The sequence below is a fragment of the Cibotium barometz genome, chromosome 28 (genome assembly GCF_041138505.1).
Source record: "Cibotium barometz isolate CiBa-2024 chromosome 28, ASM4113850v1, whole genome shotgun sequence".
NCBI classification, from domain to species: domain Eukaryota; kingdom Viridiplantae; phylum Streptophyta; class Polypodiopsida; order Cyatheales; family Cibotiaceae; genus Cibotium; species Cibotium barometz.
This window is the reverse complement of record NC_141073.1, coordinates 33,449,699-33,461,761: the sequence shown is the minus strand read 5'-3', so window position 1 is coordinate 33,461,761 and position 12,063 is coordinate 33,449,699. Positions and strand designations below refer to the sequence as shown.

The following is a 12,063-nucleotide window of genomic DNA, read 5'->3' as shown; positions in this document are numbered from 1 at the left end:
TCCATGCCCGGACCAAGCACATAGAGATACAATATCACTTTGTTCGTGAGAAGATATTGGTTGGTGACATCTTGCTTCTTTATTGTTCGACGGAGGACAATGCGGCGGACCTCTTCATGAAGTCTCTACCTGAGGCTATGCTCCGGTGGCACTCCAGCTCGCTGGGGTTGGTTCCACATCCAGGAGCTGAGAGGGGGTGTTAGCAGTCATCTCTTGTCTGTACACTATGTCAGGGCCTCTGTTGTGGGTGTGCCTGCCCGTTTTGGTGTCTTCCCATTTTTCCTCACTCTCCGTATATTTTTCCTATTTTTCTGGAGGTGTGAATGGGCTGTCGGCTGCCTTCAGGAGCTGCCTGACTGCTTTGGTGCTACCCGACCACTTCCTCAGTGTACTGGCCGACTGGACTTATACTGGCTGACTGATGTTGTTGCTGGTCGTGAGCAGTCAGGCTGCTGTCGGCTTGTTTATGGGCTGGCCGACCAGCAACCAGGGGCCATATAAAATGGCCCTTGCCCCCACACTCCATTCTGTACATTTTCGGGATTTTATGTGGTGTATATAGCAGAGTTACACAGCTTCTCTCTCTCTTTCATCTGTGTATTGCTCTCTACAGCAGTTGTCTTCATTTCCGCTGTGCATTCTGACAGAAACGTAGTGTAGGACTCAGGAGCACTAGGAGATGAAAAACGCTGATTAGGAAGGGAGTGCAAGAGAAGAAAACACTGATCAGGAAGGGAGTGCAGGAGATGAAAAAGGCTGATCAGGGAGCGAGGTCTTTATAAAGGAAGCCAAGAGCTGGCCGACTCCACCATGAACTGGCCAACAGCACTAGGAGATGAAAAATGCTGATCAGGAAGGGAGTGCAAGAGAAGAAAACGCAGAAGAGGGAGCAAAACGCACATGTGGGCAACGAGAAACCTAGGCGATTGCATGTGTGCATATCCATGTGTGTACTGTCCCCAAAGGGTTATGTATTCGTATGTAAGTGTGTGTATGTAGCCTTATTTATGTATGTGAACACATGCTTAGGTGTAAATATACTCTCATAAGTTATAAACAGGAGAAGATAAGTGTGAATGTGTCATATGCTTATATGTGTATGCGATTTACATGAGTCAAAAGATACGGTTTGCAACCTATAAAAGCATGTACTTGGTGTACTTCATTATATATCTATCAATTTATCATTGAGTCATGCAATCATCTCTCGCTACAATTCATTGAGTTTCTCTCTCTCTCTCTCTCTATCTCTTATTGCCTGTACACTTCCACCATGGCTATCTTTGAGCCACCATAGCCCTTGCTTGTGCCTAACCCCAATGACACCTTCAATTAGTATCAGAGCAAGGCTTTTAGGGTTTAGCATTTTAGGGTTTCATTGTTGTGTATTGGCCTTTGGCTGCCTTGCGTATCCTAACTGCACTTAATCTGGTGCTGCTCTCTGTGTTTGCTACAAGCCATGTTGCTCTCTGCTTGCCGTTCCCCTTGCCGGCCCATCCTCTCAAATCGTGGCTCTCGCCCAGATTGGTCGCCTTTTGCTATTACCTTAGTTTACTAAGGTTTTTAAAAGTAGCCACATCCGCTCGTCGCCCATCTGCACTCAGCTCGTGCCTAGCAGTTGGCCTTAGCCAGCAATCGTCATTCGCTGCCTGGGTAGTTTATCACCAGCTTTGCCTAGAGAGCCTTTGTCCTCTTTGCTCAGTCTGGCCAAAACTTGCAGTCGCCTTCGAGCATCGCCACCTTGCAACAGATCCACATTAGCAGATCATTTTGGGGATTTTTAAATGTGGTGAAACCTTATAATTAAAGATCCTCATCTCTCATAATTTAGGGTTTTTTTCTTAAAATTTGGGTATAATCCATCAAATCAGAGTTTTTGTATTAGTAAACATTTGGAAATTTCTCAAAAACCAGAGAAATTAACCTAAATTGAAGCTCTTGCATAGACCCGATTTCGGGGCTTTCCTTAAAATCAAGTAAAATCAACAAATTGAAGCCTTGCACTATCCATAAATCTGGGGTTTTTTGCCAAATTGACCAAAATTGGACCCACTGCAACACATTGAAGAGTCAATAACGCCGTGAAAGTGGTGGTAGCATGGAAAAGACATTGGAAAAGGTGACAATCACCGGCATCGAGGGGGGATTTCATCCCGATTTCCACGGAATTTGTAATTTCCTTGTTATGTGTGTGAGTCAGTTTTCTTTGCTTAGGATGCCTCCCAAAATTTAAAAAATAATCTTGTGTGTGTGTGTTACGTTTTCTTGCGTGTTTTCTCGTCTAAATGTTTGTATTGCCTTGCTGTATAAAAGGCTCCATCTCCAATGTTTACCTTGTTTAGAGCAAGGGGGGTTCTCATGAGTAGAATGAAGTATGTAGCTACTATGGGTGGAGCTCCCACAAATTAGGCTTGGAAGGGAAGTTCCAAGATGTAGGTGCCTTGGTCCCCTAGACCTCGGAGTTGTCATGCATCCATGCTTAGACTTGGAGCCTTTGGTCATGTAGGAGACATGGTATAGTCCAGAGGCCATCATAGAGCATGATGAAGGTTTTCTCAGGTCACTCCATCTTCGCTCCGAAGGCGGTTTGTTGGGTATTTTGGAGTCTCATGTGTGTGCATCCATATGTGTACTACCCTCGAAGGGTTATGTGTTCGTATGTATGTGTGTAGCCTTATTCATGTATATGCATGTGTGAACACTTGCTTAGGTGTGAACACGCTCTTATGAGAGGATAAGATAAGTGTACGACATGTGTCATATGCTTATATGTGTAAGTGATTTATGTGAGTCAAAAGATAAGGTTTGCAACCTATAAAAGCATGTACTTGGTGTATTTCATTATATATGAATCAATCTATCATTGAGTCGTGCAATCATCTCTCTCTACAGTTCATTGACTCTCTCTCTCTTGGCTAGAGTCATGGACTATTGTGATCAACGATGCTTGGGTTTTTATCTCCTAGAGATCCGCAGGCTCAGAGAGTCCATTATCAGGAGCAGATGCCCGACTGGCAGGGAGTCCACATAGAGACAGATTACTGACTTCTTTAGAGGGACTGCCTGGGAGGACACACGGCCGACAGCCTAGCAGTGGGCACCCCGTGGGACTCTAGTAGAGAGAGCTATCCAGTTGGGCAGATCTAGACGCTCGAGGGCTCGCGAATCCTCACATCGGAGACGGTGCCTACACCGGAGGATTTAGAGCATCATTGCGAGGCATCGGGCTCGTCCGACCAGGCATCTCACTATGGAAGATATCCAGGCCATCCGGCAGAGACCCATGCTAGAGCTCCTAGGATGATTACCACTCCAGCCATATACTGTTGTACTCAGTGTCACTTTTGTACTCCCCCATATTCATGTATTCATGTATCCATGTACTCATGTACCCCATTTTGACTAGTAGCATTAGCTTCCCACTCTCCCTAGTTGCTGCTTCCGGATGCTCCCTACTGATGTATTGTAGGGCTAGATACTTACCTTCAGTTCTTTCTTTTCTTTTCAAGACAGTGTATCAGATGTCACATGGTTGTAACTTTGGTCTCATAGGTCACTTTGGCCTTTTGATCTTTGGATAGTGATGTGTATGATGCTTACCTTTGTTGCTGGAGTTTTCCTCCCAGATGTTATCCATTAGGAGCTCCTAGTCCCGTACTTTTCCTCATAGTTGTTTCAGTTTCAGTTAGTTGTTTAGTTGTTTCTAGCTTTTCTTACGCAGACATTGTATCAGATCCACCAATTGTTGTAACCTTTTTGGTTTCATAGGTCATTTTGGCCTTCTGAAGACGTTAATATATCATTTCATTTCATTTCATTTCTCTCTCTCTCTCTCTCTCTCTCTCTCTCTCTCTCTCTTACTGCGTGTGCACTTCCACCATGGCTATCTTTGAGTCACCATAGCCCTTGCATGTGCCTAACCCTAATGATACCTTCAAAGATAATCTTGGGGACATGGAAGCAACTAAAAGTAAATCGAGTTGATTTGTCATGTGCAAGACATGTGCAGGGCTGATCCTAGAGTAGATAGAACAAGTTTTGGAGCTGACTGTGGGGCTATAACAGCTAAGGTATGGGTAGGAAGGCGGTGGGACTACCCAGGAAGCTGTCGGTCTCAGTGTGCAAGAGGAAGGACATCTGTCGGCTGCAGCAAGTCGGGTATATTGTCCAGGGGATCTGGCCGACAGCAGGTCGGCCAGCCCACCAAGGCATTCAGCCAAGGGCTGAGTCATAGACTAGGCATAAATTGGGGTATCTACCTTTTCAAGAAGACAGCCTATTGTGGCTGTAAAGATTGTACTGCCTTTTTGTACATTATAATATACTGAATACTAAGCTCTCTCTCTCTCTCTCTCTCTCTCTCTTCTCTATCTTATGTATGCATTTTGCATCAAGCATGTTCCAAGATGGTGTTTAGGGTTGAAAGAAGACTCCTAGAGCTTTTGCATGTGACATTGGTATGAGAGCTTCAGGTTGATTCTAAGATATTGTTGATGCCCATGTCCCACCCACCCTTATTGCATCGCGCATGGATGAAACCATCGCCCGAGTCTTGATCTCTTGGTGGTGTGGGAACTAGGCAACATTGTTTTAGCATCAGACTCAGCAAAGCTAAACATTGATTCAGTCTTAGATGAAGGTACGTAGGTCCAAGGTACAAGAAAGTGCACAGGTATGAGGCCCAAGGAAAAGAGCACAAGACATGGAAGAATTCCTAGGAGGTTGGTTGGTGGTGTTCCGCAAAACCCAAGGGAATGGCATCCTGAGAGTCGGGTGCCACTTGGGGCACACTAGGAAAGGTTTTCAGGCAATGCTTCCAGGGGAGGATGATCCTCCAAGGGGTGGAGTGAGAGTGCCAGACTCAATACTTAGGAAAGAGGACCAGAGACAGCGTTCAGGGACAGGAGAGGAATGGAAAGGGGACATGATGGAACAGATGCATAGATCTTCATCAGAGTTATAGTGGATTTGGAGACCGGGCGGGGTTTTCAGTGAAAAGGTTACCAAGAAGGGAAGGATGATAGGTTTGGGACTTCAAGAATAGACAATGGGATGTCATCATCCAAGGATAGAATTTGGAATTCAGTCATCAAGTTTAGCAGAGAGGGATGTCATGTGCAGGCTGATCCCATGTCTAATTCTGAAGGACAAGCAGATAAAGAACCGGATAGAACCAGTTTTGGAGTTGAATGTGGGGCTATAGCAGCTAAGGCATGGGCAGGAAGGAAGCTGCTGGCCAGTGTGCAAGAGGAAGGACATCTGTTGGCTACAGCAAGTCGGGTATATTGTCCAGGGGACCTGGCCGACAGCAGGTCAGCCAGCCTGCCAAGGCATTCAAGGCCTATAAATAGGCAAAGCTTGGTTCATTGTCACTCATTCAGTCCAGCCAAGGGCTGAGTCATAGACTAGGCATAGATTGGGGTATCTACCTTTTCAAGAAGGCAGCCTATTATGGCTGTAAAGATTGTACTGCCTTTTTGTACATTATAATATACTGAATACTCAGCTCTCTCTCCCAGATTTTATCCATTAGGAGCTCCTAGTACCGTACTTTTCCTCATAGTTATTTCAGTTTCAGTTAGTTGTTTTTAGCTTTTCTTACACAGACATTGTATCAGATCCACCAATTGTTGTAACCTTTTTGGTCTCATAGGTCATTTTGGCCTTTTGAAGACGTTAATATATCATTTCATTTCATTTCATTTCATTTCTCTCTCTCTTCTCTATGTTTTGTATGCGTTTTGCATCAAGCATGTTCTAGGATGGTGTGTAGGGCTGAAAGAAGACTCCCAGGCTTCCGTATGTGACATGATAGGTTTGTCATGAACCATGTGTGGTTTTGGGAATGAAGATTGAAACAATCATGATCTTGAGGTTCCTAGTTGTTTTGTGACAATTTTCCTTCGGAGATGCAACTTGGAAAACTTGGTCCAATGTTTGTCATTGAGGATGATGATTCTTTAAAGGGGGTGAGAATGTTATGACCCCAACAACCAATCCTGGAAGCGTGAAATCCATGGTGGCATAGGATGAACATCACCGGTAAGTGTATTAAGTGTGAACGCTCATGTGTTTTGAGACGGGGCTCGAGTGATGTTCGTTATGCCTAGGGGTGCGTGAGTATGGTGTGGTTGGTTAGGTGCACATTGGACGCATGAGGGTCATTGGTATATATATGAATGGATGGATAAACAATCTATGCCATGCTAGGGTTTCATCTTTTTGGGAGAGCCCTTCATCTTCTTCTCCACGTTTGTGAGCATGGTGGAAGGCAATTCAAGTTCGTTTTTGGGAGAGCCCCTCATCTTCTTCTTACAGTTGCGATTTTGTTTAACTCTGGATCGAAGGCAATTCAAGTCTGCCATATCAAACATACTTTCAGGGCTTAAATTGTTCTCTACAAATGTTCAATAATCTAGGGAGTGAGGTGTGAATGCTGTGTGTGGGGGGTGTACTGGCATAATGGTTTACGCATTGGGCGCTCCTGATTGAGAGATCCCGGGCTCAAGTTCAAGTCCATGCACTTCCTTGCTGTCATATGGATCATACGGGGTCTGTTGGCTTGATACGATATTAACAAACTCATCTCATCTTTTTTGTGTGTTTGTGCGCCTCTTCCCATTGGACATCCCATCTCTTTCGTCTGAAAAAAGACAAATAGTATGTTTTTAAATGCTTAAAGTTTCTGAGGGTAGTCTTTGTCAGTTTTGAGAAGCTCTCTAAGGTTGCATGCATTGTCTGTGTAGGACTGGGTTTGAGGAGGACAAAGATTTTGCTGTGATGATAAATTCTGTGATTGCTGGGCGCTACCATGTAACCGAGTATTTGGGATCTGCTGCATTCAGCAAGGCTATACAAGCTCATGATCTACACACTGGGATGGATGTCTGCATGAAGATAATAAAAAACAACAAGGACTTTTTTGACCAAAGTCTTGATGAGATCAAGCTACTCAAGTACGTGAACAAGCATGATCCGGCAGACAAGTATCACATTCTGCGGCTCTATGATTACTTCTACCATAGGGTATGTATGCTGAGGTTAACAGAGTCAAGGAGCTAAGCAGCCCACATTAGATGCCTTAATTTGAGTTAAGTCTCTAGACATTATAGTATTGACAGAGCACCTAATGATCACCCTTTTGCTGTATGCAATGATCACCCTTTTGCTGTATGCAGGAACATCTTTTCATTGTGTGTGAGCTTCTACGTGCCAACTTGTATGAGTTCCATAAGTTCAATAGAGAGTCGGGCGGAGAAGTCTATTTCACCATGCCACGGCTGCAGGTGCCATCATTTGAACTCATGTTATTCTTTGAAAAGCAAAACAAAGACATTTGACTGAATAATAAATTGATGTAGGAAGAATTATAAAAGTGGTTTCTATAGCTAGTTTGTTTTGTGTTCTATCATTCAAACTTGTTTTTTACTATTTTCTTGCAGTCTATCACGTTCCAGTGCCTTGAAGCGTTGGAGTTTTTACATAGATTGGGGATCATCCATTGTGATTTGAAGCCTGAGAATATCTTGGTGAAGAGCTACAGTCGCTGCGAAATCAAGATCATCGACCTTGGTAGTAGCTGCTTTCGAACGGATCATTTGTGTTCATATGTGCAGTCACGATCGTACCGTGCACCTGAAGTCATCCTCGGGCTTGTGTATGATCAAAAAATAGACATATGGTCCCTGGGCTGCATTTTGGCTGAGCTGTGCACAGGAAATGTAAGTTATAGCTTCTTCATCTCTGCTTTGTTGTGGATATGTCCTTACAGAGAAACCTTTGTGGATCTTTTACTTGTTTGTGGACAGTAAAATTCAGGTGACTTTCTCTCCGATAACTAGTGCCTACCCCCGTCAACAAGATAAGCCCCACTGCGTGGGGGGGCGGGGGGGGGGGGTGAAGTGAATGAATGCAACCAGTACTGAAGACCCTCCCAAGTTTTTTTGATGTCAGATTCTACAAGGAGGACCTAGCATTGTTAACATCTTCTCTGATGACTAGTGCCCACCGACTAGCATTGTTGACGTTTTCTCTGATGACTAGTGCTTACCCTGTCAACAGGATAAGCAGGGCGGGGGGCGCGTGTACATCCTGCACTTCGATGCTACGTGGACACATTATACTGGAGTCTGGACATCTGCAATGACCTAAGCCCAGATACTGTGCATTTTCATTGTGAGCCCTCCCTTGGGGAGGAGTCGCCAGTGTACCTCCAAGGGTAGTCAGTCAGTCATCCTCCACAAGTCTGTTGTGCCCCTTGCACACCTAGGTATAACCCTCTTGTATGATGTAATGATGTGATGGCGTCCCAAGTACTTGGTTTGGTGTTTGGACAGCCAGGTCAAAGTCTAGGACATTGTCAAGGTCAAGGAGGCGTATCCGAACCAATTATTAATGGCACAAATGGAACCCATGTGAAAGGGCAGTTGTGGGGGCCAAGCGGGGGATGGCGTGTACATCCTGCACTTCAATGCTACGTGGACACATTATACTAGACATGTGCAATGACCTAAGCCCAGATACTGTGCATTTTCATTGTGAGCCCTCCCTTGGGGAGGAGTCGCCAGTGTACCTCCAAGGGTAGTCAGTCAGTCATCCTCCACAAGTCCATCACACACCTAGGCATAACCCTCTTGTATGATGTAATGATGTGATGGCGTCCCAAGTACTTGGTTCGGTGTTTGGACAGCCAGGTCAAAGTCTAGGACATTGTCAAGGTCAAGGAGGTGTATCCGAACCCATTATTAATGGCACAAATGGAACCCATGTGAAAGGGCAGTTGTGGGGGCCAGCAGTTGTGGGGGCCAAGCGGGACTGGGGACTGCCCAAAGGCCACCTTAAAGGGGCATAAGGCCAAGGGCCTACACGCCCAAGGCCGCCCATGGAATGTGAGCTCTGTTGGGGGTAGCAGGGAGGTTGCTATGGAGATCTAAATGGATACATGGTGATGAGAGTAGTAAAGAGTGAGTGAGGGATGTGACAAACTGATATGAGAGGAGCTCAGTTATTGCATGACTCAATCTATATCTATTTACTTTGATTGATAATTATGCTTCAAAGAGTACAATGCTTTTTATAGACTTTTGGAGCCTTATCTTTTGACATGGGGCAATGACACATGGCAAGTGCCCATGACATCATTGCTTATCATATACACACATAAGTGGCTACAAGAGGTAGTTCACACACACACACACACACACACACTCGCATACTCACATAAGTGAGTGTTTACACACACATATAAGGACTGTTCAGACACGGACACAGGCGGGTGCATAAATGTTAGCACATTCATCACCAGTTTTTGCCCATTTCTGGTGTCCTTTTGGTCCCTTTTGCATGGCCCTTGATTGTGGGCTGGCCACCCCTATTTTACATATTTTTCTGGGGTTTTCCCAGCCCGTATGGTTTTTTCCCAGTCGGCCAGTTCAGTCCTCCAGTCGGCCAGCTTCAGTGTCTCCAGTCAGCCATCACTCCCCACCTATAAATAGGTGGGGTGGCCTCTCAATCTAGTATCTTGCCTAGTCTATCTTTTGCTCCCTCACTTGTGTCTCTTGCTTGGGTATGTATTGCTTCAGTATATTCAGCATAGTTGCTCCATATCTCTCTCTCTTGCACTCTCTATTCAACACACACTAGTGCTCTTTTGCTTCCGCTCTGTGCACTCTTTCATGGTATCATCGCTCCCGGTTCAACGATTCTATCTGCCATCCCAGATTTAGCCCTATTTACAGCCCCTTAACCTCTGCGTTTTTCTCAGATTTGCAGCCTTCTTGTTGCTGCGTTTTCTGGACAGCTTCTGCTGGTTGGTTCTCCTTCAGCTTGGTTTCATCGCTTGCAGCCAGAAGGTAACTTTTTCATCAGCGTTTCATTCCTACTTGGAGTTGGGATCTAGGTGGCCTGTTTTTTCAGGACAGCAGCCCCTCTTTGGTTGCGTTTTCCTCTCCGGTGGACATTCCCTTGTGCAGAGGGGGATTGTGGTGGTTTGGGCTTTGGTGGCACCCTTGGTACCTGTGGAGGACACTTCTTCTGAGATTGTGCATATTTCTGAGATTGAGTCCAAGCTTTTGTGATGGCGGCTCCGACTACTCTTCATATGTTCTCTGAGTCTGCAAAGTGGATGGTTCCAACTACACCTTGTGGAAGGTAAAGGTGAAATCAGCCTTGCGTGGTGTGGATCTTTGGGATTGGCTTGTTACACCGGCCAATGCCACCCCTCCCACCCTTGCTTCCGGTGGTGTGACTCAGGCACAGATTGATATTTGGGAGGCGAATGATTGTCGTGTTTTCTCCTTTCTGATGTTCAACTGTAAGGATTCTGTTCTCTCTCATGTGCGTACAGCAGATGCTGCACATGAAGGCTTTTGCGGATCTCTACGAGATTAAGTCTCCGGGTCGGATTTTGGCGTTGGAAAAGCAGCTTATGAACTTATCAGTTTCCGCCTGTCCATCTTTATCTGCTTTCATCTCGAAGATGAAGGATCTCCGAGATGAGCTTGCTGTTTGTGGCAACGACATCTCTACAGAGGACATGGCTATTCGGCTTCTCTCCAAGCTTCCAAAGAGGTGTGATGCATATTTTCAGTCTCTTGTTTCTTCTCCTCGTCCTGTTTCAGTTACTTGAGAGGAAGTTCTCTCCTCCGTTATACAGATTGAGTCTCGCTTTGAGGAGCGGACCGGCACCTCTGGTGGCCCTAATGGAGCTTTGGCTGCCCGAGATAAAGGGAAGAATCAACAAAAGAAAGGGAAATGGGGTTCTGACAAGAACTCCAAGGATACCGACAAGGATAAAAACAAAAGCACATCTTCTAAAAACAAAGACATTGAGTGTCATTATTGTGGCAAGAAGGGTCATAAATAGCCCCAATGTCACAAGAAGAAGCAGGATGAAGCAGCAAAGAACTCTTCCTCTACAACGGTGTCTCAAGCCAAGAAGGATGATGGCATTCTTCTATTAGCAGGTACTTGTTGTATACTTGCTCTTGTGACTTCTCAGTCGCGGTCGTGGATTGTGGATAGTGGTGCTATTGCTCACATGACACCCCATCGAGATTGGTTCGAGGATTTCACTGCCAGGTCAGGCAAGATCACTTTGGGTGATTCTTCTTCCGTGCCAGTGCATGGACATGGCACCATCCCCATCTTCCGCTCTTCCGAGAACAAGAGATACTTCTCTGACGTTCTGTATATTCTAGATTTGGCTTTTAACCTTTTGTTAGTGAGTGCTCTTATAGCTCAGGGTGCGGAGGTGATCTTCTCTCGTTTATGAGATTACCATTCGTGATAAGGCGACTGGTAGCATCTTGGCTCAGGGAGTCCAAGATAGTGGTCTATACAAGTTGACCGCTCTGCTTTCTTCTAGTGCTGCTTCTGCTCTTTGGCATGCTCGGTTTGGCCATTTGAGCTATCAGCTTCTACAGCGAGCTTTGAAGGATGGGTTGGTTGAGGGTTTACCGATCCTCAAGGCTCCATCTTCTACTTGTTCCTCTTGTTTACAAGGGAAGCAGCACCGAGCCGCCTTTCCGAAGGAGGCGACACACAGATCTTCGACATCACTTGCTCTTGTTCATGCAGACTTATGTGGTCCTGAAACCGATCCCGTCAAGTGGGAATAGACTCCGTTGGACACCCACGTGTGTAATAGCACAACTTAATATCACAATTTGAAATGGACAACTTAATAACAACTTGAAATTGAAATGAAATGAAATGAGATAGATGGACACCAGCACTGGGGCTGGAACGGGCCGACCCTCCCCTCAATATATAATATATTATTGGGAGTATTTAACAAATACAATGCTCCATGGGTTACAAGAACCAGATGATGTCCATGTACAAATGAATACAGTACCAAACAAAAGGCTGGAAGTAGATGTTCGAAGCAGAGCGACCACTTGAGTGGTCCAATCTCTACGGTCCTGTGCTTTCACTGGACTCCGCGGAGAGCGTCCCACTGGTGTTCCAAGACCACGCACAAACAGGCACTCTCGTACTAACGCCTGGCTGTCCCGATCTCTGCACCTTTGGACCGTGGTTCTCCACCGACCGGGTGTTGCC

At 45.5% G+C, this 12,063-nt stretch overlaps 1 protein-coding gene across 1 annotated transcript in view; it reads left to right on the top strand.

The window, feature by feature from the left end:
* Positions 1–12,063, top strand: part of LOC147622761 (uncharacterized) — a 78,609-nt gene that overhangs the window by 42,491 nt on the left and 24,055 nt on the right. The window contains exons 3-5 of the mRNA XM_086822388.1: positions 6,747–7,026; positions 7,179–7,286; positions 7,443–7,721. Coding sequence (XP_086678514.1) covers positions 6,747–7,026; positions 7,179–7,286; positions 7,443–7,721 — 667 coding nt within the window. The remainder of the gene's footprint in view (positions 1–6,746; positions 7,027–7,178; positions 7,287–7,442; positions 7,722–12,063) is intronic.